The sequence below is a fragment of the Exophiala bonariae genome, assembly GCF_035927105.1.
Source record: "Exophiala bonariae strain CCFEE 5792 chromosome Unknown scaffold_1, whole genome shotgun sequence".
In the NCBI taxonomy this organism is placed as follows: domain Eukaryota; kingdom Fungi; phylum Ascomycota; class Eurotiomycetes; order Chaetothyriales; family Herpotrichiellaceae; genus Exophiala; species Exophiala bonariae.
The window spans coordinates 1,539,714-1,567,377 of record NW_027042476.1 but is presented as its reverse complement, the minus strand read 5'-3'; the positions used below and the strand labels follow the sequence as shown (position 1 = coordinate 1,567,377).

The 27,664-nt window shown below is 48.5% G+C and overlaps 11 protein-coding genes across 11 annotated transcripts; 8 read left to right on the top strand and 3 right to left on the bottom strand.

Annotated features, from left to right (window-relative positions):
* Nucleotides 1-1,651: 1,651 nt before the first annotated feature.
* Nucleotides 1,652-2,239, top strand: LTR84_000560 (uncharacterized protein; the record flags this gene model as incomplete). Its single annotated transcript, XM_064844190.1, has 1 exon — nucleotides 1,652-2,239. One exon carries the CDS (start codon nucleotides 1,652-1,654, stop codon nucleotides 2,237-2,239), a length of 588 nt encoding a protein of 195 aa, XP_064712050.1.
* Nucleotides 2,240-4,596: 2,357 nt separating this feature from the next.
* Nucleotides 4,597-5,973, bottom strand: LTR84_000559 (uncharacterized protein; the record flags this gene model as incomplete). Its single annotated transcript, XM_064844189.1, has 3 exons — nucleotides 4,597-4,703; nucleotides 4,777-5,084; nucleotides 5,147-5,973. The coding sequence occupies 3 exons, from the start codon at nucleotides 5,971-5,973 to the stop codon at nucleotides 4,597-4,599; spliced, it is 1,242 nt and encodes a 413-aa protein (XP_064712049.1).
* A 1,179-nt stretch (nucleotides 5,974-7,152) lies between these two features.
* Nucleotides 7,153-8,987, top strand: LTR84_000558 (uncharacterized protein; the record flags this gene model as incomplete). Its single annotated transcript, XM_064844188.1, has 2 exons — nucleotides 7,153-8,084; nucleotides 8,135-8,987. The coding sequence occupies 2 exons, from the start codon at nucleotides 7,153-7,155 to the stop codon at nucleotides 8,985-8,987; spliced, it is 1,785 nt and encodes a 594-aa protein (XP_064712048.1).
* Nucleotides 8,988-10,776: 1,789 nt separating this feature from the next.
* On the top strand, nucleotides 10,777-11,801 carry LTR84_000557 (uncharacterized protein; the record flags this gene model as incomplete). Its single annotated transcript, XM_064844187.1, has 3 exons — nucleotides 10,777-11,187; nucleotides 11,255-11,540; nucleotides 11,623-11,801. 3 exons carry the CDS (start codon nucleotides 10,777-10,779, stop codon nucleotides 11,799-11,801), a joined length of 876 nt encoding a protein of 291 aa, XP_064712047.1.
* Nucleotides 11,802-12,662: 861 nt separating this feature from the next.
* LTR84_000556 (uncharacterized protein) lies at nucleotides 12,663-14,157 on the top strand (the record flags this gene model as incomplete). The annotated part of the gene is made up of 2 exons (XM_064844186.1): nucleotides 12,663-12,895; nucleotides 12,963-14,157. 2 exons carry the CDS (start codon nucleotides 12,663-12,665, stop codon nucleotides 14,155-14,157), a joined length of 1,428 nt encoding a protein of 475 aa, XP_064712046.1.
* A 254-nt stretch (nucleotides 14,158-14,411) lies between these two features.
* Nucleotides 14,412-15,326, bottom strand: LTR84_000555 (uncharacterized protein; the record flags this gene model as incomplete). Its single annotated transcript, XM_064844185.1, has 1 exon — nucleotides 14,412-15,326. One exon carries the CDS (start codon nucleotides 15,324-15,326, stop codon nucleotides 14,412-14,414), a length of 915 nt encoding a protein of 304 aa, XP_064712045.1.
* Nucleotides 15,327-16,149: 823 nt separating this feature from the next.
* On the top strand, nucleotides 16,150-16,851 carry LTR84_000554 (uncharacterized protein; the record flags this gene model as incomplete). Its single annotated transcript, XM_064844184.1, has 1 exon — nucleotides 16,150-16,851. The coding sequence occupies one exon, from the start codon at nucleotides 16,150-16,152 to the stop codon at nucleotides 16,849-16,851; it is 702 nt and encodes a 233-aa protein (XP_064712044.1).
* A 288-nt stretch (nucleotides 16,852-17,139) lies between these two features.
* LTR84_000553 (uncharacterized protein) lies at nucleotides 17,140-18,795 on the bottom strand (the record flags this gene model as incomplete). Its single annotated transcript, XM_064844183.1, has 2 exons — nucleotides 17,140-18,358; nucleotides 18,413-18,795. 2 exons carry the CDS (start codon nucleotides 18,793-18,795, stop codon nucleotides 17,140-17,142), a joined length of 1,602 nt encoding a protein of 533 aa, XP_064712043.1.
* A 491-nt stretch (nucleotides 18,796-19,286) lies between these two features.
* LTR84_000552 (uncharacterized protein) lies at nucleotides 19,287-20,450 on the top strand (the record flags this gene model as incomplete). Its single annotated transcript, XM_064844182.1, has 1 exon — nucleotides 19,287-20,450. One exon carries the CDS (start codon nucleotides 19,287-19,289, stop codon nucleotides 20,448-20,450), a length of 1,164 nt encoding a protein of 387 aa, XP_064712042.1.
* Nucleotides 20,451-22,559: 2,109 nt separating this feature from the next.
* LTR84_000551 (uncharacterized protein) lies at nucleotides 22,560-23,687 on the top strand (the record flags this gene model as incomplete). Its single annotated transcript, XM_064844181.1, has 1 exon — nucleotides 22,560-23,687. One exon carries the CDS (start codon nucleotides 22,560-22,562, stop codon nucleotides 23,685-23,687), a length of 1,128 nt encoding a protein of 375 aa, XP_064712041.1.
* A 1,107-nt stretch (nucleotides 23,688-24,794) lies between these two features.
* Nucleotides 24,795-27,334, top strand: LTR84_000550 (uncharacterized protein; the record flags this gene model as incomplete). Its single annotated transcript, XM_064844180.1, has 2 exons — nucleotides 24,795-24,801; nucleotides 24,894-27,334. The coding sequence occupies 2 exons, from the start codon at nucleotides 24,795-24,797 to the stop codon at nucleotides 27,332-27,334; spliced, it is 2,448 nt and encodes an 815-aa protein (XP_064712040.1).
* Nucleotides 27,335-27,664: the final 330 nt, after the last annotated feature.

The window sequence follows — 27,664 nt, the reverse complement described above, 5'->3', positions numbered from 1 at the left end:
ATAATCATCAGGCGAAGGGGCAGATGTCGAGATCAATGCTATCTCTTATAGTACGAGTGCGCACTAGTTAATGAATCTCCCAGAAGGGTCGTTGGCATCATCGCGCATGAACCCTGCAGCATACACAGGAGAGCTTGACTGCCATCATCCTTCCATTTGCACGTTGAGCCCCCACTCCTTGTAAGATAAGACTTGGTTTTAGAATGAATCCGGGGCTTTGTCATCAACAGTGTGATAGGCTTGACGAACAAGACATTCGTCGTTCGGTTGGTGTTGGTTTGAGGCGCATGGTGATCATCGATTATTTGTATGATATCTGGGAATCAAGGCTGTGCGGGAACTTTGCAGCAGTTGTGGAAATTTATGCATTTGCGTGCGGCCAACACTACTCCAGATGTAGCGGGTCCAATAATGCACTTTCAAAGTTCTTCCACATCAGACTTAGCGTTGTATACATCAGTGGCTCCTTTTCCCTGCGTTGAAGCACCCGCCCACCGAAGCAATAAAAGCTACCTACGACATGTTACTAAGACTCAGGTACCTAGATCCTTGGTATTGAGCTGGTACCTACCTCCTGACATGCGATTATCTTGAACAGGAGGGCACTCAGTACCCGGGAACAACGTATATGATTCAGCTCTGCTTCGGGCGTGCATAGCAACCGAGCTACGAAGTACTAGTATATATTCGCAAAGGTCCTCGGCTGACAATGGTTCGAATATCATAATGTAGGGGCAGGTGTCTGAGGCCCAAGAACCGCTTGCATCGAAAAATATGAACGAGTAGCGGACACGAAGCGATCAGAAAGTGGAACCCAGGATGTAATCAAGACAACTCGTCGAAAGAGGAGACGAGAGACTGTATGGGGCTCAGGGACATAAATGATGACTGCACTGAATCTTGAGACAAAATGCCGGTGCCCGGATGGCCTGTGTCTCTTGCGCAAGTGGAGGACGGCTGTTTTCGATCATCGAAAGGCCAGTTCGCAAGCAGCAACAGCACCAGCGGCAGGGATGCCGGAAGTGTCAAACGCCAATTGTTCGCTGATATCAGCTTGAACGCCTCACTGGTTCGTCTTGCTGTAGACTCTGAACTTGCCCCGCTCCTCTACTGCCAATCCCTCTATTCGCCCACCCGATCTTACTACAAAATAGAAAGCCACGCAGTTCTTCATTCATATCAGCTACATCTAGACCAGCCGTACTTGATTTGGTTACCTACAACTGGCTCGCCTGACACAGGTAACCACTGTCGCCGTCGCGGATTTGCTTCGACAAGCGATCAACCAACCCGGTCTTGCTCGACCGAAACTTTTGTGCAAAGCAAGCATGGCTCTCGACTTCCCTAGAAATCTGGCATAATTGGACGTCCTCCGACTGACTGATTAACCCTGCAGCCTCTTGCGTACTTTAGTTCTTCTCATCCTTTCGACTCAAATCGATCTGTATGTCTTTAGCATTGTTGTTCTCACGATTCTTCTACTGCATATCATCAACCAATGCCCACTTTGCAGCAGCACTGCCCTAACAGACCTGGTCTAAACTCTCCATACGTTCTACATCTTTCCTTCTTTCCATCTTTCAAAACGCACCCGCAAGCGAAGCAAATCGCACCTAGCTTGTCTAGACTAGTTGATTCGGCTTCATTAAAGATGGACCGCCCTTTACGTCGTGATTCCTTCGCTCCAATCAATCCTGATATAGGCTTGAAAGTCCTAGATGAACATCTTCTCGAAGAACGGCTCGAAGAACCTATCTTCTACGAAGATCAAAGTCCACAACACGCCCAGCATTGCATGTCAGCTTTATCTATCCACGAAGATCACGAATTCGAAAAAGTCCAGCACCATAAGGAGCGCACTAAGGTTATAGATAGTCATGAGCTGTCGCCAGACTATCTGTATTATCACCTATCTAAGAGTGGGGAAGACTGGAGCCGAGCGATTAAGGATACTATTTCAGCGCCTGTTGAACATATTGAAAAGAAGATCCGCGTGAAAGGGAGCGACGGGACAGTCCTAGAACAAAGGGCCCGCATGTCTACTTTACGGCGCAACCAGATCCTGAATGCAATTGACGGGGCCAATGATAGAGAGGTTGGTAACACTCACTGGCAAGTAGTTTATATCAAGGCAAAGAAGGTGATAAGTGGAAAGAAGGCTAAGACGGTCGTGGTACCTGAAATGGATATCATCCTTGCCAAAACCAAGGAACCCGTTGAAACCACGCCAGAAATCTAATACTGCTGAACCTTACCACCCTCGACCGACAAAGGAGAAGCAATATGGCTATACTAGTATTCAGGACGAACCATCCAGCCGAAAACAGGCGTCTAAGGAGCCCTTGCACTACGAGCACGACTATGACGAATATAGGGACCTGCGTTCGACCATTTCTCAACGTGCTCGGCGGGAATCAGCCGGACAACGTGAGAACAATGGTCTTGAGGACTTGAGGGAATTTCAAAGCGCTCTTGTGAACGACGCGACCAAGGATATTGCCCAGCCGCTGAGGGTGTTGGATGCGCGGTGATGGTTCAGATTCTATCTAGACTACTAAGTATGTCTAGAAGGAAGACCCAGCACAACTTTCCTTTAGACAAAATTTTGATCACTTCTGAGATGCTGTACAAAGTGGTTGAAGTTTTGCTGTTTCGGCAAGGGTGAATCTAGTACTTACTAGTACTTATTAAATTGGGGAAGCCTCCGTGCAGTCTCATAGTCTGATAATAATATCAATGTCTACTGGTCAGGGCGTCGTTGAGGTGCGAGTGATCCTGTGTACTCTGATCGGGACCAGACAGTCGTGCCGGTTTTGTATCACCTTACTACTTAGTAATGTTTGCAGCAATTTGGGAACTGTCTTGACAAGCAGGGGTTTTCCATTGACTCAGCACTTACCCAGTATCCCCCGGAAAGCTTGCGGGAAATTCTCTGTATCTGCGTTGTTTGCCTTAGTAAGTACTAAGTATTGGGCACGAGAGAAGTAAGCTCCTTGGAAGTCAATGGTTTCAACGTCGGCTATCTTAGGCGACGCCTCTCGACGCAATTCTCCATCCTAAGCATCACGTCCCTGAGTGACCTAGGCGATAACAGGTAGATAAGTACTTAGTAGTACCTTAAAAAGCCAGCGTTGCACAGAATAGCAGCGAGGATAGGGTTCCTTGATAGAGTGGACACGAGAGGGGTTCACCAGAAAAGCAAAGGGAATTACTATTCGTCGGACTGTATCTGAAATGTAGGGGTCAGATTGCTAACGAAGTTGACTACGAATAGTCCTATCTAGTGTAATGACTGTGTATATAAAATATTATCCTGCTCTGTGTCGGGGCGACTCCGTACAGAGCACCTCCGGTCACGTGACATGGCCTCACTTCTCCTGGTGTACCTTCCTTAACCGCCTGGCCTCCGCATCTTGTGACCATGGTCATAACCCAGTTCGTAACACCCAGCCTGTGGATGGATGCTAGGGCGTTGCCCAAAGAAAGGATGATACTTAGTATGAAGGTGTAATAAACTATTTCAGCTTCACAATTCAAAGCTAGGCAGTTGACACTACTAGTAATTACTACGTAACTGGTATCGAGAATACTGCTTACTTGAAACCATAATATAGCACGTGTTGCTACTTAGTAAGCTACTAAGTATCTATCACTCGATACAGCATCGCGCTCCACGAACGGATTTCAGGTTGCTGAATGGCACCCATATTCTCCCACGCCTGATCAGTCTCAGCATGAATTAAGACCTTGCCACTGGCACACTTTGATTGTTTGTTTAAAGTTGGGATGAGAAATCACACTGAGCGATAGTACTTAGTACTGTCACTCCTAAAAACGTAGGCTTTTTGGTACTATGATACGTGTACTATTAAGTGCTCAATAGCCATTGTTCAGTTAAGTACTTAAGGTAAATAGTTCAGAACAGTTCACGAAAGAATCCAAGTTCAGGATAGCGCTGAGCGGAATAAATCCGCTCTTCCGTTGACCTGAATGCTGGCCTATGCGTGCATAGAATACTAAGTACTTACTTAGAGACATCTAACGTTTGCTCGTTATTCACCGTGCAAGAGAGGAAGTACTTACTACTTGGTACTAAGTAAGTAGTAGTGTAAGTGCACATCTCAAGCAGGGTCCTAGTATGAAATATGCGACGCTGAATCAAATACAGTAGTACTTAGTAGTACTTATATCTTGTCACCTTGAGTTAGAGCTCTGATAGGCCGTCAAGCATCAGATTCCTCCGATTCTCCAACGCCCGATCTTTACTATACAATCATTCATTAAGTATCAAGTAATTACTTAGTACTGTTGACAGTACTAGCATTGTTCGTAGCAGGCGAGAGCCCACTTGCAGTCTAGAGCTGGGAGTCTAAAGCTGATGTACTAGTTCCCTACGAGAAGGGTTCTAAGCTGGAATCTAATACTTATTACGGCGAGGAGGGCCAGAGGAAACACTTATTACTAAGTAAGTACTTCCAATTGATCAATTACGAGCTTCTTGTCCTGGCATGGCAAGTAAGTTCTTACAGCGTGAGTGCGCTCTTGGGTTTTCTGGTTTGAAAGAGACATGCTTGTCATGTATTATTACCAGTAGCTTTAGGACGTGATGGTCGGTTGACCAGAACTTATGAAGACCCCTTGGAAAGGAAGAACGATAGGCGACCAACGATCGTTGATGTTCTCCAGGATATCAAGATATTGCCCTTTTCATCGATCGCATCAGTGAAAGAAACAGCATCTACGACGTTCTGGGTCGCGCGCAGTGAGTGGACTTACATGTTATCATCCATCTATTGGTGAAAGCATGGAGAATGTCGTTGAGAGACTCGAGGTTACGCTTGCATTGAGGATCATTCTCTTGCTTCCAGAGGCGACTCTGCACAACGGCTGCCTGATACAAGGAGTAAATGAGGTAGGGCGATTGTGTTTCTATGGGGTAGTTCACCTCCCTGTCGCGGTGTGTCGCTTCCGCAAAGATGATAACGCGTATCGAAATCTCGTTAATAGATTGTACGATCCTGTCTCTCTCGACAGAGTCGCCATGACAATGGCTTAGCATGAACTCATACAGCACAAAGAGAGCACTACAGTATCAATCATTCGGTCAGTAAATTTGAGTCTCAGGTGGGATGAGAGTGTCACTAACCTATTGCACACCCCGAATGCACCACAGTACTTGCCTATTTCCAATTCTTCGTTGGCCAGTAGCGGTAAATAGGCTTTTAGAGTGCGTTCGAGCTGAAGGCCTTCCTCGACATTGAAGTCTTGATCTGGAAGAGGATCAAAAACATGCCGGACAACCCGGCCTGCGAGATGAGATATTTGACATTCTCTTGCCATCTGACCGACCCGGACATCAAAAGGTGTGTCAAGCGAAGGTGCGCTGGAAATGACATGCTCGATTTCTGCCATATCTGAAATCTCCGACCATAATAGATCCTCAATGGGAAGCGGATCCCGTCTCTCTGAGTCATTTGTCGCAAAATGAGCATCTCCTAAACATAAGCTGATAAATCGGTCCATGTTTCCTATAGCCCACCATACTCTTTTCTTCTCCTCCAACATGATTTTACCATCATCGGCATTCAATGAACGCCAGGGTTTTCGGTGGAGACCCAAAGTTCGTGCCAGTCTCGCAGACCCGGCAACGGATAAGTAAGCTGCAGTATGAAGACCGTGGCCCATCTCGTAGAATGTCACAAGGACTCTGCAATGAGCCAGGTCAAGAGAGATGTCATTAGACGCCTCCAGCATATTGATGAAGCTCTTGACTGTGGCATACAGGGGGGATTGAACAACTGTTCCCTTGCCTACCGGCATTTCCTGGATGAGCAGAATAGCCAGGCATAGTGTTGCGAAATCGGCATTGGGAGTAGTCGCCAGTGATACAAGCCCTTCATGAAACTTGATCTTGGATATGGTTGAGATGCGTTGATGGGTGCCGGTGAAAAAATCGGTTGAGATGGAGCGCATGCTGTCTGGTGAGCCAATAACGCGCGTGGCAGTTGTAACTATGAATTGCTCTGGGGTTCGCGGATTGAACAGACCAGAGATGCCCGAAAGTTCGACGAAATTGGGCCTGAGTCGCCCATCTTGGCGGTGACCAGAAGGACCAGGCAACGGGGCATGAAATTGAGATTGGATTGCGTCTTCAGTGTAGACACAATGTCGTCTCAGGCTGGTAGATCGTGAGGTCTCAGTACAACGTGGAAGCCGACCAAGCAATTTCTGGCCACCCACCGGATACAGTTGGAGCACGAGGGTCTAGCCCTGTCGCACTTCCGCTTTCCATGCTTGCAAAACGCGCATGCATTCATCGTGTTGGACGTTCGTGTGCAAGGTGTAGGATAGATATGCGGAGGTTCTTGGTCATGACAATAAGATTGTGTGGCAGTTGAGCCGTGGTGTTGAGTCACTAAAAGTTCCATACCATTGTAGGTTTAGCTTGCGGACCAGGTTGGACGAGCAGGGGCCACCGCCGGCAGAGCAGGAGTGGTGATTACAAGCCCGTCGATCACCAACCCTGCATATGGCTGAAGCGAGTGCCCTAGGGCTCGCAGGACGTATCCCTGTGATGAGATTTCCTGGTCGGGAAGATACTGACAACCTCCACCCAGTGCGGACCACGGTATATAAGTGCGGACCAGGGGCGGTCCGAGTTAAGCTGAATTAGTCCCTAGCTCAATATAGATCTTCGCTTCTCGTTACGCCAAATTCACCCTTTTTTGGCCTATCGCGACTCTTTCGAGCAATACCGTCGGTCAAAGCTATCATAACGCTCCATGATGTGCCCTGATCCCTACGGACAGGACTGTGCTCCGCTTCTGCAACATACTTAGTATCCGCTCAATCAACCATTGAGTCGCCGCTGACTCATGGGCTTGATGTATTGATGACTTAGTCATTAGGGTCTGTTCATGCTTAAGGCAGCTTCAGCTTGGCCCCAAGCAATGCTCCTCGATCGTCTTTATAAATGCATCAGTGATGGCTTGCAAAGTTTGCCCAGATATGTTTCCTGGGCCAGCATTTTACTTCCACTTTTCGCGCTCCTATCTGGATAGTAACTCTCTTCGTGATCCACAATCTCGGTACCTACACAACCATCAAGCATAGCTCTTCTCCTCATCGATCTTGCTACAGTTCTATGTCAGAATGCACGACATTATCAGAGAAGCGCCATTAGGGCAACTTATTCGCTTCCTATCAAAGAACACCCTGTTTCGCTACCCAGAGGACGAACCTGGCTTCGAGCTTCCTGCCACATGGACCGCCCTGCTAAAGGGCGACGAGGTAGAAATCAAAGAAACTCCTCCCGTTGAAGGCAGTGATTCCTACATCGCTCAAAACGATATTATCTACCGCCCACGCTCCTGGAGACCCGAGGATCCTGAGTTAGCTGACCTGGGGAGAATCAATACTGCAAGCACCAGCCATACCAGGCCTTATACGAATGAACGGATGCAAGCAGAGCGAATGCTCGAGATCGGACGTACCGTCTCTCTTCCAATTGTGCCTCAGAGAACGCGAGATAACCAAATTCTGGTGGACTGGTACACCACCGATGACCCAGCCAACCCACAGAACTGGTCGTCGCACAAGAAGACCGCTGTCGTCTTCATGCTATGCTTCTATACCTTTACCGTCTACTGCGCTGGTCCAATCTTCGCTGCATCCGAACCTGGTCTTGTACAACATTTCGGAGTCAGCCCGGTCGCTACCACTCTTGGGTTGGGTCTCTATGTACTTGCATATGGTATCGGGGATCTTCTGTTTAGCCCCTTGACCGAGATCCCTGTCATCGGCAGGAACCCAGTCTATTGGTCGACTTTTATTGTCTTCTGGGTACTCTGCTTCCCAACCGCCGTTGTTAACAATTTCGGAGGTCTTCTGGCCTTGAGATTCTGGCTGGGTTTCTTCGGCAGTCCTGCTTTGGCTAATGGAGGAGCGACAATCAGCGATATGTTCGCGCTGACACATATCCCATACGGTCTCTGTTGGTGGGTCTTCTCTGCCTGGGCAGGTCCTGCGCTTGGCCCGGTCATTGGAGGATTCGCTGCTATGGCAAAAGGCTGGAGATGGCCAATGTGAGTAGTGATTCCGGCCTTTTGAGATTTCGTTGCTGACACTATATTAGGTGGGAAGTCGTCTGGATTGCATCACCAGTGCTGTTGTTACTTTTATGTGTTTTCCCCGAGACCTCTACCCCAAACATCTTGTTGAGACGAGCACGTCGGCTTCGCAGAATAACGGGTGACGAGCGACTACGATCTCAAAGCGAGATTGACCAAGCTAATCTCTCAACATCCCAAATTCTAAGTTCGGCGCTGATCAAGCCCATGGAGATCATGTTCAAAGATCCCTCCATATTTTTCGTCAACGTCTATACGGGGTATTTTTACGGAGTCTTCTATACCTTCTTCGAGGTTTTCCCCCTGGTATTTCCTCCTTTCTACGGGTTCAACCTCGGAGAGACCGGTCTCGCGTTCTTGTCGTGTTTGGTTGGCGTAACTGTGGCTATTGCGAGCTACATCGCCTACCTGTATTTTTACATGGTGCCTGACAACCTCAAGAATGGCTTCCGTGAGCAAGAGCATCGCCTCATCCCTGCGATCTTCGGGTCTTGTTTACTTCCAATAGGGCTTTTTACTTTTGCTTGGACCTCTGACTCCAATATCCACTGGTCAGTGCCACTGGTCGGCGTGGGAATTTTCACCATTGGACATTTCTTCACCATGCAATCGCTTTTTATCTATATCCCATTTTCCTATCCACAATACGCCGCCTCTCTTTTTGCTAGCAATTCGATCTGGAGATCTGGCATTGCGGGCGGTGCCGTGGTTTTCGCCCGACCGCTCTTCATCAATCTGGGCGTTCATAGGGGTGTTAGTCTTCTCGGTGGGTTGAGCTGTGCTGGAATCTTTGGGACATCTGCTATCTACATCTTCGGCAAGAGACTTCGCGCAAGATCCAAGTTCGCAGTCCATTGAGCGGCCCAAGCAGCGTGAATGCCGTATGAGGGACACTTCGAACACTCTTTTGGTCTTATCAACACGAATAGACGGGTTGATCTTGATGACATGGTTCCTGCTGAATGTAACAAGAGACCTACATGCAATGAAGTTCATACTGACTGCAACTGGTGTTGTATATTGGCGAGATCAACACTGCAAGTAGTGTAGATGAGGGTGGCGTGAAAGCCTCGCCTCTTGTAAGCAGATAAATGATCATACACTACTTTGGGGTTGACTGCTGCTTGGATTTCCTTGATATCACATAAAATTCATATCGGTAGCCAGGTTGCGAAGGATCAATGCTGATACTGTCAACGTAGAGTGAAGACATGCCGATCATGCCATCTGTCCTGTGCTTGGAGTTGGAAGACAGGTTAAGCACTAGTGTAGAAGAGTGGCTTGGAAATTTTTTTCAGAAACGCATCACATTGATCAGTTCATGATCGTCTTCGAAGCTATGTCCCAACAGTGCGACCTTACAGAGTTTTTATAGGATTTTGATGCGGCGAAGGAGAGTTTCTGGTTTACTGGGATACAGACCAAGCGATTCCAGATCAAGCTGCTAAAAACTATACACAGAGAAAAGACCAGGCACCACAGACGAGAAAACCAGTGGCGCATTGACATTATCGTTGCCTGTCCAGACGATGAGCATTCTCCATTCCTTGAGACTTGTGCCCCTTCCTTCCACGATCATGAAGCTCTTAACGCACAGAGACAGTTGCTGACATGTTATGCTATGAATTATTTTACATAATATTATGGTCAGCGATTATACAGTCTCATGGTGGCTGGAAAAGTGGAGAAGCCTGAGACAATCACAGAATCAAAGACACAGTCCACAAATGCTGCGGGCCACCGAACTACAGGCACCAGGCTGAGTAGTGGCGTGTGCAAAGAGGATCTCCACTTGTGAGCATTTTCCACATGCAGCAGATGTAGCGACCAGATTCAGTAGATATAGCGACCAGACTCTGGGCCTAACACACTAGAATTTCTTCAGTGGTCCATGTTCGAACTAATGACTAGGCAGTTACATGGCCGGTGAATGCTGATCCTGGTCCGCACACTAAACCAGAAGAAGGCACCGAGTACGAGCCACTTTCTCAAATCATGTTCGTAGGTAGGTTTGCAGAAAGTCCTTCTTGGTTTCTAATGAACCAATTTGTTGAGGGAGTTCAGTTTTATGTTTGTACTGAGCCGAAGGAGATCCAGGAGTTACTCCCGTCGTGTTTGCTAGCAATTATTTACTCCTTACATTGGCCAGCAAGTGACTATCCCAATCCAGCATCCATGCGGACCAGCATTGTGCCTTCGTTCTGCCTTGTCGCGCCTCCAACTCATCCAATGATGCCAGAATCCGCTTCAGCGCAACGGTATTGGCTCTCAGATACTTCATCCTCCTCCTTCGGTATGATGTGTAATCTCCCGGTGGAGACATTGTTGTGTCAATAGATAGTTTGTGTGAACCGACAATGGCTTGCGTCACGTTAATGTGCTATGTCCATGCAGGCTGCTTCCCAATCCATAGCCGTACCTCAATCATATTTATAAGCAGAATCACTAAGTACACAACGAATTGGTAGATACTGCTGTTTGATTCACTTGTTCATCCACTTCGATGGCTCCGAGGTAAAGTAGTCCCACTAGCTTTCCGAATGTTGGTGCTGCAAATCTGGGGATATAAGAACGAAGAGGACGGGTGACATAAAACAGACCCAGTCACCCGTGGTCAAGCTCTCAGATTCCAGATTGATAGTTCATAATGCAGCCGCCATACCCGGCCCCCGTTACTGTGTGGCATAACGACACATACGACGCCATTGATCCCACGCGACCCGAACTATCTCAAACCGGGAAAATCATAGTCATCACAGGCGCCGGAGCAGGCATAGGTAGAGAGGTTGCCGCAGCCTTCGCCCAAGCCGGTGCTAGCACCATCCATATCCTCGGTCGCACCAAATCTTTGCTTGAGGAAACGAAACAGATTGTTGAAAAGCAGAATCCAGGGACCAATGTTGTAGTACATACTGCTGATATCGTGGACGAAGCTGCTGTCACAGCAGCTGCTAAAAATATTGGCTCGTGGGATGTCATCGTTGCTAACGCTGGTTACATCCCCAGTCCAGAAACGATTGAGAGCAGCGACGCGAATGAATGGTGGAAGACATTCGAGGTATGTCTCCTCTAATTCCAGCATCGTCTGTGGGTCGTTTGAAACCCTAATATGTCTATTACCGCAGATTAATATCAAAGGCAACTATCTTTTCTCGCGGGCCTTCTTGCCATACAAAAACTCTGGTGGTACAATCGTAGCCTACTCAAGCGGCTTCGCGTTTCTGCCACCAAGTCTCCCATTCCTTGCAAAGAATTCGTCATACTCAACATCAAAGGTGGGAACAGCTCGCTTTTATGAGTTCTTGGCCATAGAGCACCCTGATTTGAACGTCTTCATTGTGCAACCTGGAGTCATCCGGACTGCTCTCTACGAGAAAGGCGAATTGCAGCTTGATGATACCATAGACTCCAGTAAGTAATATCCCATCCGTAAAGATCATCAGCCTAGTAGAAGGCATTCTCGAATCAAAAGCTGAATTCGTCTCAAATCCAGTCAAACTACCAGCTCATTTTACCGTGTGGCTTGCCACCCACGAAGCAAGGCCCCTGTCTGGGCGTGTCTTGTTCGCGAACTGGGACATTGAGCAGTTGAAATCTATAGTGGTGCCACGTTTGGAAAAAGATCCAATATTCTTGACGACAACGTTTGGAGGCTTCCCTTTTGCTGGCTGAAGACTCCGTACTTGAAACCCGGGGAAGTCCTAGTAATATTGTCATGTCTTTTGGATCTATAGGGCAATACACTGAATGCCTTTTACTTAAGCTGTCTTTTCATGTAGCTCAGGCAGTAATCCAGCCTTTCTTTCTGCTCTGAAGTCGCAATTCGTCCTCGGTATATGCCCTCACTCGTTTTTCACATGTCGTATATCGTCTTCTCATAGTCCCACAGGTCAAAGACACTTCCGGGTTTCACATAAACGGAAGCAGAAAAATCTTGAGGAGACAATGACACCACATCAAGGACCCCTGAAGAACATGCGCCAAACATGTGCTCAAGGGAAGGACAAATTATTGTTGAAGGCAGGTCGAATCCCAGCAGAGAAGCTCATTCCTAGTCTCTTTTGAGTGAGAGATTGTGTTCTAGTGGAGTCGAGGGTTCCGGCCTCAACGTTGAAATTCAGATCAAGGATTCAAAGAGTGAGTCAAACCCAACAGCCGCAAAACGTCCGATCACCGTTACCTACGAGGAGTCAATAGCATTGTTTGATTTCTGAGAACATAAAATGGAGTTACACCCCGGTCCGCGTGGAAGCGGACCAGGGTGACATATTTTATAGAGGGGCATCGGGCATTTCCCGATCATGGTCTTACGAATATGTTGGAGAGATAACAAATAATTCTCGCCACAAAGCTTTCGAATAGATCGTTGAACGTCTATGACGCACATCAGTGAGTAAGCATTGTGAATGTCACTGATAGCCAGGTAGGTGGTAGAGTGAGTACACATATATAGTAAGCCTTCCAAAGCGCGTGATATCAGGAGCGAAGTTCAAACAGTCAATACACCGAATTGAGGGGATATTGATACCCAGTATGGCAATGCTTGGGACAGAGAGAGCTCAATACACGGATGAGACAGAACAATCCATTGATATACCACAAAATCTTGATGCACAGCTATCTGGTGACCCATCATCTGCGTCTCCCCGGAAAGAAGTACAACATGTTCGCCCATTGGCAGCAGCAACAATGCCACCAGCTCCGAACGGAGGGTTTCAAGCATGGATCCAGGTGCTGGGTGCCCATTTTCTCTTCTTTAATTCCTGGTTAGTAGTCCTATGCAAATTAACCAAGTTCTCTTTGATTGCATTGACTTACACAAGTGTTCTCCAGGGGCATCGTCAACACCTTTGGTGTATACCAGACATACTACCAAACCTCTCTCCTACACAACCACAACGCTTCCGAAATTTCCTGGATCGGGACCTTTCAGGCATTCTTACTAGTGTCTTTCAGTCTAGTGGCTGGACCGATCTTTGATCGTGGCTATTTCCGCATTCTGCTTGCCGTTGGAACATTCCTTACCGTGTTTGGTATCATGATGAACAGTATCTCAGACAACTACTGGCAGGTCTTCCTTTCACAGGGACTGTGCATAGGCTTAGGTACTGGGTGCTTGTTCTTGCCGAGTGTGGCCATCGTGGCCACGTATTTCACCACAAAGCGAGCTCTAGCAATTGGAATTGTAGCGTCGGGAGGCAGTATCGGCAGTGTGGTCTACCCGATCGTCTTTCATCGATTACAGCCTCGCATCGGGTTCCCCTGGGCGACAAGGGTACTTGGTTTCATTTCCCTCGGAACTCTCCTTGTGAGTGTCTTGGTCCTGAAGACACGACTTCCACCACCGGAAACAACGCGAGCAATATTTGATCCTCAAGCCTTCAAGAATGTGCCTTTCATCCTCTTCAGCACCGGTCTCTTCCTAGCTTTTGCCGGTCTGTATATCCCCATCTTCTACATTATCTTCATTGCAGAAATCCGTGCTCATGTTGATGAGGAATTTTCTTTCTATCTGCTGCCAATTCTCAATGCAGCCTCGGTCTTGGGTCGAATCATTCCTGGCCTCCTTGCCGACCGATATGGCTCACTCGAATTGTTGGCTGTCTGTACACTTGCTTCAGCCATTATTGCATACATTGGTGTTGTAATCAATTCGCTGGCCAGATTGATCGTCTTCGCCATCATCTACGGCTTTCTTTCTGGTGCGGTAGTGTCTTTGCCATCGGCAGTGGTGGCCTCTCTCGCACCAAGCATGCAACTGATTGGAACGTGGATGGGCATGTCTTTCTTTTTCGCAGCACTTGGCATTCTGATTGGAACGCCGATTGTAGGGAGTATAATCGACGTCAAGAAGAACCACTTTGGAGGCGGATTCGTGTTCTCGGGAAGCTTGGTCATGGCGGCAGGGGTATTGTTTGTCATGACTCAGGGCTGGAAACTTGCCGAGAAGAAGGCGAATGCACTGAGGACAGCGAAGAGGCACAGTGATTTACAGATCATTCAGGAAGATGTTATGGGCCCTGTGTAGACGAGTGCTTTAGGTTTTGTCTTAATGCTAGACCGGAAAACTGTGTGGCTGTCACTGGGATGGTTCACTATTGTGTCAGTACTCACACTGGACGCTCGCTGCCAAATAGTGCGCGTCTTTTGGTTTTAAGAGGAAGAGGAAGAGGAAGAGGAAGCCAGAAACTTGTCTCAATGATGAATTTTTGTAGGAGGCTCTCGTTAAAGCCACTTTCAACCGTGAACAATGCGGCTGGCCTGGCCCGTCCCGTGATGTTTTTACATCTCGTCGATCGTTCGTCTGACAGCCACGTCAAGGTCTTCCTTCCGCAAGCCATATTTCCGTAGATCAGTGGCCTTATATTCATAGTTTGACCCTCGCCTACCTTGGAAGAACATCACAAAAAGTCTGTACCACTCTGCGTAACCATTCCCATCGCGTATCTTGGGTTCGGTACCCAAAACAGCCTGTGCGGCATCTGTCTCCATGATTGCCCAGTCTGCATCCTTTGTTCCTGTAACCCGTTTGACGGCTTCGAAAATATCTCTTTGGGAGAGCTCGAAAGAGGAGTAGTAATAAGATTGGTTCTTGTAGTGGGCCAGATCGATTTCCGGCAGACTGAGAAGCACGGCGATTCCCTCGCCACAACGTGTGAGAGTTGTTGTCGAGAATTTGGCATTGCCATCTTTGAATATCTCGGCCTTGCGGCTTCGGACATCAATTCCCCATAGCCCATTTCGAATATTTGTGTCCAGCCAAAAGTTCACGATCACAGCAATCCAGCTGCTCACTCCCAATTCTGCGATCAGCCGGCGCCTCGCCATCTTTGGCGCCATCATAGAATGCTCATTCTCCCACTCGGGCGTATCCACGCCAAACTCTGTTGGTAGGATGTATGGGACACCAGCTTTTGCCGCCGCGTGGATGAATAGGTCTCCAAGATCCATGTTAGGGATAGGAACAATGACGATAAGAACATCCTGGCCCGTTAACGCTTCCACCAGGAACGATTCGTCAGTAAAAACCCCCTTCTTGACGAGTACTCCCGGTCCAAACTCGCTCGTGGACTCAGAACGTTGAATCGCCGTTATTTTGTGGACCCCTTTTGAGAGTAAAGCCTGGATAGTAGGTTTGCCCAGTCTGCCGGTGGCACCCACAATTGCAATTTTGCGTCCTGTTAACAGCTCCGCCATTCTTATTATGAGACTGAACTGTAGTGGGTGTTTACGACTAGGACAGCTGCGTAGATTGCTAATATACTCTGCTTCAGTGGTTTTATATACGTAGATTAGTCTCCGTCAACCATGATGTGATCGATCCAAGAGTGCAACTCCACTACTATGAGACGGCTGGTATAGTAATGCTGCATATTCTTCTTCGAGAAATAAGTACGGCTCTGGTCCTGGCCCCACTCTGATCCCAGCGGCTTATTATAAACCCTGGGCCGCCCCTGGTCCGCACGCTAATGATGCACTCGATGCTAAGTGCTGTTGTAGACAACTCCTGCATTCATACCCGATTCGCAGTGGCGTCAGGGCGATGTGTTGATACAGGAATGCAGCGTCTGCCGCCTGAGTCTCCTCTCTCCAAGCACCACTGGCACTAATAGATCTGGAAACATCTGGCTTACTAGGACTGGAACCTAGCGTACGAGAACTGAAAAAAATCACTTGCTTGAAATGCAACATGTCACTTTGATTTGACAGGACGCAGAGAAAGAGTCAATACTTGGTTCTTCTTGAGTCGAAGGAAGTTTGCTGCGGCTTACCAAATCTAACTCACGAAAGGAGAAGTGAATTCATGCAGTACTATATCAACGTTCATACCAAGCACAACAGCCCCTGTTGCTGGTATTACCACATTGATTTCCCACTATAAGTACCGCTTCTTCTCACAGCCCAGTCCTCCCATAACCGTATCATGATTCTCGCTTTCTGCGTAAAGCTGGAATTTTGAAGCCGTACTAGCCTTTACCTGACAACACTGCGTATCTTAATTCACGCTCCGAGTACGAAGATGGCTTTCACATTTACTCATCGGAATTCCGAGATGCAGCTGGACAAAAGCCACACGGCACTCGTGATCACAGATATTCAGAATGAATTTCTCATCGAAACTGGAAGCTACTACCACTTGATAGCTGATAAACTGAAGGAACTCAACGTATTTGACAACATAGAGAGACTATTGAAGTGTGCCAAAGAGAACAGCTTCTTTGTGATTCACTCACCCCATTATTACTATCCCACCGATCGACAGTGGGTTGCTCAAGGCGGTGCAATTGCTGACTATCTCTTCAACCTTCCGGACGGGTTCGTTGGACGCAAGGATCCAGTCGACCTAGAAGGATTTGTCGGTTCAGGAGCTGACTATCCCGAGCGGCTGAAGAAGTACCTCATGGATGGGAAAACGGCAAATACATCGCCTCACAAAGGTCTGTCGTGTCTTTCAAACGACCTGATCAAGCAACTACGCATGAGGCGAGTTGAGAAGGTTATCATGGCAGGTCCGGTGGGCAACTTATGCTTGGAGAACCACATGCGTGACCTTATTGAAGCCGGGTTTGAAGTCGCCATGGTTCGCGATGCCATTGCTGCAGGTAGAAACACGGAAGGGGATGGCTATGTCGCTGCAATGGTAAATTTCCGGTTCATGGCAAACGCAGTGTGGACAACGGAAGATACTGTTAAGCGACTCAGGGACGCCGCTCAGAACTAGGATGTAATTCGAGAGCCAACTTTAAAGCGAGTACGAGCTCTAGGCAGACGAACTTAAGGCACCTTCGTCGTCAGTTCAGCCGCTGATTCATCCAGACCCTTGGGCTTATGTAGATTGCATAGTCCTGAGTGTGTCCACTACAGACCGCGAAATGCAAAGGTACCCTCTTGAGTGACCACTCCATGGTCCACCAAACACCCTTGAGTTGCTCACATTGGGAATACCATATAGCAACAAAGCTAATCTCCATCACTCACTGGCTCACTGTATATCTAAATATCCTCGAGTTCACAAGACCTTTTCAAACCATATCAAGTCTTCTAAAGCTGGCTCGAGTTGCAGTCCAAGCTTGACTATCCTCCCATGCTCGAACACGAATTCTGCCTCAACAGCGTCGTCGCCACCTTCGATCATATCACTCAGATGTGCGATATACTTCGTCTGATCACTGACATGCTCAAAATTGAGTGTAAACCCATTTGAGCGGTCTGTAGCATCAACGAAAAGCTGATTGCCCTTAGCCTCAACAACCAAGGTGTGATATCCAGGGTTGCAATAGTCGCCAATGTAAGTAGCTAGTGGTGTATCCTGATCTCGGTTACTTCTGTCGCGATGCTCTGATTTCTCGAGCGGTTGTTCTTTGCCTTGGTATCTTTTCTCGCTGCCTTTGCCTCCGTTGCTGCGATTCTGTACACCCTTGCGCTGATATATTGACCGCACCATGCCAGGTTTGGTATCACTCTTTGCACTGATGGCTTTCTTGAACGTTCGTTGTGGGCGCTCGATTTCTGGCACTCCAAGCACCTGGTCCATCAGCTCACGCATTAGAATAGATGTCACTGATCCTGCGTCACTGGAATTTGTGAGCAAAACTGCACCAAACTTGAAGTCTGGCATGAAGAAGAATCGACTTGTGAAGCCTGAGATGGAACCATCATGTCCAACGATCACATGGCCTCTATAGTAGTGCACTTCTAAACCTGCAGCGTACACTGCTGGGGATGAAAATGGTTTCAGTCGTTTTGCAGATGGGTTTTTTAGACTTCGCCCTCGGACAAGACCTTGATAGACTCTGTCGGTAATGGGGTCCTCTCGATTAATCAATGCTTTCACCCATCTGATCAGATCGTTCGCGCTCGCCATGATAGACCCAGCACCCTGACCTTCCTCGCAATTAGGGCTTTGGACCTCATGAAATGTCGATTCATCCTTGCCCCAATAGTATCCGGTTGCAATTCGATCACCATGCCCTTTAATCATTGCCAATTTTGGTTGCAAACTTGTTGACTGCATACCCAGCGGTTGAAAGATACGATCGTGGAGGAAGTCCGCGAAGCTTTTCTGGCTCTTCACCTCCACTAGGTATGAAGCTACCGTGTACATCATGTTGCAGTATAGGTATCGTGTCCGAAGAGGAGCTGCCACTGACAGGTTTCGTAAGTTTCTTGTGATGGATCGCGCATTGTCCGGGGTCGCTGCTCGATGGCTCATGTAAGAATCGTTGTGACTGCGGACCAGATTTAGCTACTTTTCTGGATTAGCACATTGGATCATAACATACGCAGCCATACCACTTCTGTGACTCAATATATCCTCCAAGGTGACCGCCTCCGTATAGCCGACCCCTGACATGACGAAGTCGTCTGGTAGTAGGCTGGACATTGTAGTTTCCCACTGCACCTCGGGATAGGCATCGTTATCATTTACCAACAAGCCAACAGCTGCTGCTGTGAAAGACTTGGCGCACGATGCTATATCGAAAAGGGTATCTGCTGTGCAAGGTGTAGGATTTTCAAGACAGGCTTTGCCATAGCCAGTCGAGAAGACAGACTGGCCTTGAACTATTGCGATGGAAAGGCCTGGCACATGATGCTCAGTTGTAATTCCGTCCACAAGCGAGCAGAACCTGGCGGAGTAGATGAAGTCATCGATAGAGGCTGACATATTGGTCATGAATAGAACTCCCTGGCTCATTCGAAAGACGTGAAAGGGAACAAAATGTACACACCTGGGGCTTACTCAATCTGTTGTAGTAATACCGAAACATATTATGAGGTGCCATTCAGGGTTTTCACTATGGACATGAGGGTTAGGCGTGCCATTTCAATTCCGGGGAGGGTCACGCCCTTCAACCTGTTCTGTTCAGCAACATAAAAATATCTCACATTGAGCATCGGCACACGAAGACTAGTATGTCAGGTTCGACGACGCGTAATGGAAGCTTCAGAATGATCGTTACGATGACGAACCAGCGATCCTGGAACGGAGGAACAATCGCATAAGCCTAATGCGATCTGCCGGCCCCACATGAATGCTCCCTAACTAACGAGGAGCGAGGTGGGGTGATCAGGAGATTTAAGCATGACAACAATCAAAGGCTTGTGATGCTCTCCGCTTTGTTTTATCTTTTGGAGAAGCGTACTTCCATTCACGAGATGAGTACTATCAAAGGCCACTGTGACGAAGGATTTCGAGGGGTGGCCGCCCAACTTGAGGAGTTTATTAATTCAGAGGAAGAGCTAGGCGCCTCTGTCACGGTAAATCTTGATGGGGTAGATGTTGTCAACATTTGGGGAGGATATGCGGATGCAGGGAAGTCAAAGCCTTGGGAGAGAGACACCATCAGTTGCATTTTCTCAACGACGAAGACGGTATCCGCACTAGCCGTTCTGAAACTTGTCGACCAAGGTCTCATTGATGTAGACGAAAAGGTCTCCAAGTATTGGCCGGAATTTGCTGCCAATGGAAAACTGGACATCAGGGTTCGGCATGTGTTATCGCATACCTGCGGATTACCTGGATTCCACAAGCAAGTCTCCCTAGAAGATGTTTGTGATGTCGAGAAGGCAACTACTTTATTGGCAGCCGATAGTCCATGGTGGGAACCTGGAACAGCGTCGGGGTATCACTCTCTCACACTTGGGCCGCTGATCGGCGAGTTGGTACGTCGAGTGTCCGGAAAATCACTGACAGCGTTCATTGCAGAAGATATTGCCCGACCACTTGAAGCTGACTTTCAGCTCGGGGTACTGGAGAAAGATCTTTCTCGCGTGTCGCCTGTCATTCCACCACCTGGTGTTGCTCCTCGTGTCCCACCTCCACCGGGTGAAGAGGTCTCGATGGCTGACAAAGTATTCGCAAACCCACCAATGCATGCCGCTTTTGCCAATACCGAGATATTCCAGAAGTCAGAATGGGGTGCTGGTAATGGACACAGCAATGCCTCAGCCATCGCTCGGATCATGTCGGTGATTTCGTTAAATGGCAAAGTGGGCAAGACACAATTCTTGTCATCGAGTACAATCGACCATATCTTTCGCCAGCAAGCCTTTGGAACGGATTTGGTGTTGAACGCCCCGATTTGCTGGGGCATCGGGTACGCATTGCCTATGAAAGACACCATCCTTGAATGGTTGCCCGTTGGTAGGCGTGTTTGTACATGGGGTGGGTATGGCGGGTCGTTTGTTGTAATGGACTTGGATCGCCGTTTGACGATTGCATATGTGATGAATAAGATGAGTGCTGTGGGCATTGGATCCGGTAGAGGGAAGGCCTATATCGCCGCCGCATATCGAGCCATTGGGGAGGCAGGCTTTTGACGGACTTTAAGTACCTAGGCATGTTAGCATCGTCTGAGGCCAAATGGTCAAGTACCTCCCGAGGTCTCCTTGTTGTTGAGGTGCCAACCGTGCCTAGATCAACGTTGTCCTTTCCACACATACTCTAAGAACTTCCTAGATCTGGAGGCAGGCATCCGCTTCTTGTAGAGTATGAGTGGCCTAGTGGTTAGCACAGATTTCATATTTAGTGGGCGCTCTTTTCAACGTCAGGAATTGTTTAAAATTAAAATTACAAGATCCGCTGTCTAACTCTCTGTTGGTGTTAACTCTTAACGTGGCGCTTCACTTCCCAAGTCGTGTGCTTTTTGCCATTTTGTTGAGCGGGCCGGTGTCTATGTCTACGTTGTGAGAATAACTAGAAGGTGCCACAGAGTGCGATGAGCCTCCGTATCAGCAGCTTGACATTAACAATACTATGTCTAGATTTCGCCTGTGCACGTTTTGGCGTCGAGATGTGAAAGAGTCGTACTCGTAGTTAGTTAGTGGGTACTTGAAATCTAGCCCCTTGTTGGGCGCTGTGTGACAGACTGACAGCTACTGGCTGCCCCTAGTTAAGTTCTTTGATAGCCTCGGTTCTCGATAATCTGTCTTGGCCGTCACCTCGGGGAGCATCAACGTCTCACAAAACTTTCGCTTAAATCACGCTAAATGACTACACCATGCCTTCATGTACCAGGTGAAATAACATCGATGGCCATCTGGCGTCGAGGCGCGGCGTACTGCAGCTGATAAGTGATGACGAAGTCCAATCTTGCGAGAAGAAAGCCGGGGTTTGATGAGGATGGCGAAGGTCGGTGCGTGGTATCGTTGTCAAGCGAGCCTTCCAATGTATGTTTCTGGATCAAATCGCAGATTATGAATGTGCAAGAGTGATCTTCTACTTCGGGGTCGGGGACGCTATGCCTTGTCGGAACGGATAGCAATGGTTTTAAGGCTCTGTGGGATAGTCAATCGGGACTTCGAAGCACACAAGTTCGAGCAATGCACGTGTTTGTGACCAGATGGATGTCACAGATGTCAATCGAAACCTAGAATGATCTAGTGTTCGATGCTTATCGCTTTACTCCTTGTGCGACCCAGTGCGAATGAGCAGTTTGCAGACGTGCTAGGAGTCCGTGGCACCATCATCCACGCGAACGGCTTTTCTTGAGAACTCCCTGACTCAAGTACCAAATTTCCGGGACTTGGGTACTAGCCGTAGGAAGGTCCGAGCACGATGTCGAAATAACTTCCAGCCCTTCCATTGTCAGGACTGTCAACATTCGCTAATTTGCATTGCAGGACTTGGCTTGAAAGAAGCTGTGTTCATGATTCAAAGGGTTGATGGCGGGTGTCGATGTTGGATCAAGGGGTTAAAAGATATAAGAGATGTTTGTCGGTCTGGCTCGGATGAAATCTGCATCAGCGTGGTACCCAACACACGTCTTCCATTCCTTCTGCGTGCATCGAAATGTCCGGATCAAAGATGGGTTCGACATCGTGGACCAGGTACGCAGGTGTTCATTTTGTTCTAGCTGTACTGTATTTCACCCCTTTGCAAGCAGCCTCGCCAGGCTGCAATGCGATATACGGTCAATGTGGTGGAATCGGCTGGGCAGGAGAGACGTGCTGTGCTACTGGTTCTAGCTGCCAATATGAGAACGATTATTACTGGCAGTGTCGACCTTACGTTGGGGATTTGAGATGCAGCCCAACATATGGGCAATGTGGTGGTATAGGATGGAATGGGGCATCCTGTTGTCAATCGGACTGGACCTGTACCTACAACAACGACTACTACTCCCAATGTCTTCCACCGCGTGACGTCGCCGGGCCGAGTTCTCCCACAGCAACAACTGTGTCAGCCACCAGCCCAGCACCATCGAGCTGCGCGACGAACTGGGGCCAGTGCGGTGGTATTGGTTGGAGTGGTGCCACTTGCTGTAACGACAACTGGCCATGTTTATATGGCAATGACTATTATTGGCAATGCATTTCGCCATCAAGTGGTAAGTCTGTTCAGATATAGGAATAAAGAAAACTTCTCACTCGTGCGTAACAGCGAGCGCTCTTTCCACAAGTGCTACTACAAGTACAGCGACAGCGATCATGTCCACGGCGATAACCGAAACACAATCCACACCACCCACCGTGGCCGCAACGTCTTCTTCCACGCCAACCCCCACGGGCGGTCATTTGCAATTTGGTGGAGTGAACGTTGCCGGCTTCGATTTCGGATCCTATGATACGTGTGGAAAAATCACCCAGCCTCCTTACGTCGACCCCAGCAACTACGTCGCGCAGATCAATCATTTCGTCAAAGACGACAAGCTGAACGCCTTCAGACTTCCGGTGTCATGGCAATATCTTGTCAATCAGTTTGATGGAGCAGATCTTAGTGTGAACACATTAAGCCAAAAGAACTTTGCCATCTACGACTCGCTTGTTTCAGGATGCTTAGATGCTGGGGCTTCTCTATGCATCATCGACCTACACAATTATGCTCGGTTCAACGGCAAAATCATAGGGCAAGATGGGCCCAGTGCTGTACAGTTTGCTAGTATCTGGTCTCAACTGGCCACGAAATATGCTTCACAGAGCCGAGTTGCCTTTGGACTTATGAACGAACCCCATGATGAGAGCTGCAACTCACCTAACGGTGGAGTGATCAGTATCACTGGATGGGCTGATACGCTCCAGAGTGCGGTCAATGCTATCCGCCAGGCAGGAGCCATAACGCAAATGATTCTGCTTCCAGGCAAGGGCTGGACGCATGCAAACACCTACCTCCCCTCAAACTCGGATGGTTCTGGTCCAGCATTGATGGGCATCACAGATCCGTCCGGAGGAACTTCCAAGCTGGTCTTTGAGGTCCACGAATATCTGGATTCCAATAATTCAGGATGCAATTGCGACTGCGTTGCCAATAATGTCGGGACGAACTATGGACGAGGAGGCCTTTCGAATCTGGCGAACTATCTACGATCAAATGGTCGTTTTGCTCTGCTCACCGAAACTGGTGGTCTGAACAATGCAAACTGCGCACAATTCCTTTGTCAGGAGCTCAGCTACCTCGCGAGTAATTCCGATGTATTCCTAGGGTATACGGCCTGGTCTGCTGGAGGATTCGATACCAATTACGAATTAACGTTAACTCCAACTCGGAACGGAAATGTTTGGACAGATACATCACTCGTTCAGAGCTGCGTTGCGAAATGCTTCCAGGGGCAGTGTTGAATGCAGTGATGATTACGGCGGAGTGAATCGCCCTGAGCGTGCATCGCGTTTGCAGCCACTTGATGCTTTAAGATTCGCAGTAGTAAATTTTTCATATTGAAATTTCAGCAGTCGACAACTGTTCTGCACGTTCATTAGGTCCGTTCATGTCTACATGATAAAAGGCTACATACAAGCACACTGAAATGTTACCTGCTCAGTCGACTATTCTTACAGAAGCATAGTGCTCTCAGTCCTTATTATGAAGAAATACGCATCCAGACCTGTAATCTGCTCTCACAAAGGCACCTCTAGTCATCCATTCAACCCGCAGGGTCTCAATTTGATTGAGATGCTGCTTATGATATGAGAGCCTTCACTGGTACTCTCAGGAATGGTAGAAAATATTTCCATAACCGATCCTGTATCTGCTGTGCTGGACCTTTGGTATGAAAGCTCGGTTCGTTTTGAGATTGGACAGTTGCAGGAAAATGCTGGTCTGCATTGCAGTAAAGCGTTAGGAAGCCTGATGTTTATGCATGTGTAGTACCTCGTATCTATCTTCTAGAAACTACCGCGAGACTTGTTCTAGCCTGCTCGTGCCTGCTGGTTGTCATCACAATAAAATAAATTGCTTGTTTTCCTTTTTGGACAAAGATGACGGTGACCACAACTTTTGGACTCATTACGCACAACTTACCACTTCGACAACACAACACAATGCAGGTAGGATTTGTGTACGCACTTTTTGGGAGGAACAACAGGATCGACCAAAGCTCCCAAGGCACATGAAACTGGCTGTCATCCGTCATGGGCGTACACGCATCGCCTGGGAGACTCCGACGGGAGCTTTCAAAAGGTGAGTGAATTTTTGATATCGATGCCTGAACAACCCCATCAAAAGCCAAACCTGCCACAAACTATCAGTGCCCCTCATTTCCATGGGCCGGGCCTTCGGAGGGTTCCGTAGGCTTGTATAGGCGTGTACGGGCTTGTGGCCAGGCAAGCCCCGGCACTTCCCAGGCACCCCAATCGCCCTAATCGCCAAACCACTTGACGTTACGCGTTTTGCGGAAACTTGGCGCGTTGCAGGCAATCAATCTACTACCAAAGAGCAACGAAGGAACCATGTCTCGTTGACGGCGCCTCTTCTGAACCTTTGTCTTCATCTTCTGATTATTTGCTGGAAGTACTATTGATCTTGTTTTGTCTGATTATGTTCTGCAGTTGCTCCCATGCCTTCTCCGGCAAAGAAACGTCCAATCTCTGACTTCTTTCGGCCATATACCAAAAGCAGTGTCCCCACTAAGCGACCATCGCCATCGAACGAGCCAGCACCACCGACAAGCAGCCTCTCTCGAGATGTCTCTCCCACGAGGACACCGAAGAATGTAAGGCATAGAGACAATGGTCAAGAGCGAACGCCATCGGGGCTTTTGTTTTCTCCCCTCTCAACACCCGGCTCCAGAGCATCTCTACCTATCCGCAGTCCTCACCCGAAATCTGGATTACGGCCAGCAACCACATATAAAGAAGCCCCGCGTTTTGGACCACAGGCCAAGAACCATGCTGCGACGAAGCCATCGTCTCACAGTTTCAACTTTGCTGATTTGCCTGGATCGACGCAAACGGTTGTCAAGGGCGGAAAGGTAGTTGAGGTTCGCGGTTCCGACGAAGATACAGACTCTCTAGTCTCACTAGATGATATCCTTGGTAGTCGAGAGACTGAGCAAGTGACCTCGTGCTCGTCCTCTCCGGACATCGATGAGGACCGGAACGAGGCAGAGCGCATCAAGACGTTGAGTTTATTCACAAGGGGGCGCTCTGATCCCTTAGTGGGGAAAGATAAGCTGCGAGCGCTATATGCTCAACAAAATGCCCGCAAATTCGATATTCAAGGTATTCTGGGAGATCACTTCGACGACCAGGAGACTGAGGAGAAAGTCAAGAAAGCAGAGAATCATTACGAAGAATCAACCAAGCCACAGTCATTGGATCGGAAGTGGGAAGTGGATCGGAATCTTCTTGCTGCAGTTGCAATGACAGAAGACGGCGACGATGGCGTTTCTAGGCTTTTGACTGCTGTGCGGCGTCAGGAAGTATTGAACACGGATAAATCGTTTTCCTTTTTCGGTCGGACTGGCGTCAACGACTGGACGGACGAGCCACCACCAGTGAAGTCCTTTCCCCTACCTAGCATACCTCACGGTCTTTGGCGTGCTGGAGATGATGGATCCAGGTCCAGGGCGTATCTCTCAGGACACATGGTCGAACTTGCGGCTAGAAGCCAATTGGACGATCCTGCATTGAGATGGACATTTCAGAATGTTGTGACCGAGCCGCATGATGCAGCCAGGCAGGCATATATCAATTGTCTATCGAAAGCGAGCGCAGCATGGACGAGAACTAATATCAGCACAGCAGACGTTAACCGCGTCTTTCAGACTTTAGGTGCGGAGCTCGCAAGCCTGCAAGATTCAGGAGCCATCGAACCTCGACACTATTCCACCAAAGAACCCAATAGACGAGATTCGAGATATCTTCTAGCAGCTCTTGATTTGTTTCGAGCGATTGCCCAAGATATGGACTTTGCTGCACTGGGCAAATTGACCTCAACTACCTGCCGATTAGCTATTGATCAACAATTGATGAGCGACGGGCTTGTGGCTGGCAAAGTGGAAGAGCTATTATCGACAATACTATCTTTCAAAGACACCGATGTACAGTCGCATGTCGTAGAACGAATGCTCAATGATGTTGGGCGGCATCTCCAAACACCGCTGCTTCAAGCCCAGTTGCTTGCACATATTGCCCCAGTCTCACCTACCGCATGTCGAACGCGCATTACTCTGGCTCAACAGTTTCTTTTCGGTGCCGAAACGCTGGAAACAAAGAAGCTTGATCATTTCGAGGTCAACCTTGATTCATTGACGAAACTCATCGCCAATTCTCCGTCCTTCAACACCAGTCGCCACAAGAGCTCAGACCCATTAGATTACGTCTCCCTACGGTCATCATCATACCTTCTAGATGTGGCAATAAGCGACGGCGGCCGCCCTGGAAGCTTTCTCTCACACAGCGAAGAAAATGCATTCAACAGAGCTGTGGACCGACTCGCAGACGCCGTCCGATCGACGTTCATCGCCATCGTTGACACGGGTGCTTCGCATATGAGCCGCACCGAAGCGAAAGATGTGCTGCAAGCCCTCCACTTCCGCCTGCTGTACAGCGTGCGCACCGAGGTCAGACCGAAGAAAAACATCTTTGATGAGAAGACCCGGAAGACACGAGATGGCGGCGAAGTCAGGGCAGAAGACCGAGGGAGAAGTTTCTTGAAGAACTTCCTCGACCGGCAGAAGGACAAGGGGAAAGAGGCAGACAACAGCGAGATCGCGGCGTCCTGGACAGAGTCGCCCGCTACAGACGGGCACGCGCAGAAGTCGCGACAACGCACCGATGCATCATTACCAGGCACCAAGAGACATGAAGTACATAACACGCATATGCATATTTCTAGACTACCAGGGAACACAGACCGAGACCCCCATACTCCCGCCAACGACGTGAGTGCCATCACCGCCAGTAGCGGGACCAGCCCCGTCACGTCCGATACTTCTCAGCCGTCGGAGACAGAGAAGGCAATCCGTATGCAGTTGGGCCTAGCTTAGGCTGACTGTCTGAGTCGGGTACGGATACCATTATTGAATACTATTGCATGATAGGTGTTTACGAGCTACCTGACAGGGGGCCGGGAGTTGCTCTGTTCTGTTCTTAGATCTGCAGGATGATACCCAGTGGCTGGGCAGATTTCGCGCCAGGGAGGGAGTTAACTTGCATGTTAGTACAGCCTAAGTTGAGCTATAGATAGCCTCTATGAGCGTGGTGTTCGGTGGTAATATCGATTCAATACCTGATCGTTCACGTCATTGTAGGCTATGACTCCATCATGCGGACAAGGTCGAGAAACAAGTCATCAACGTGTCGCGAGAAAACTGGGC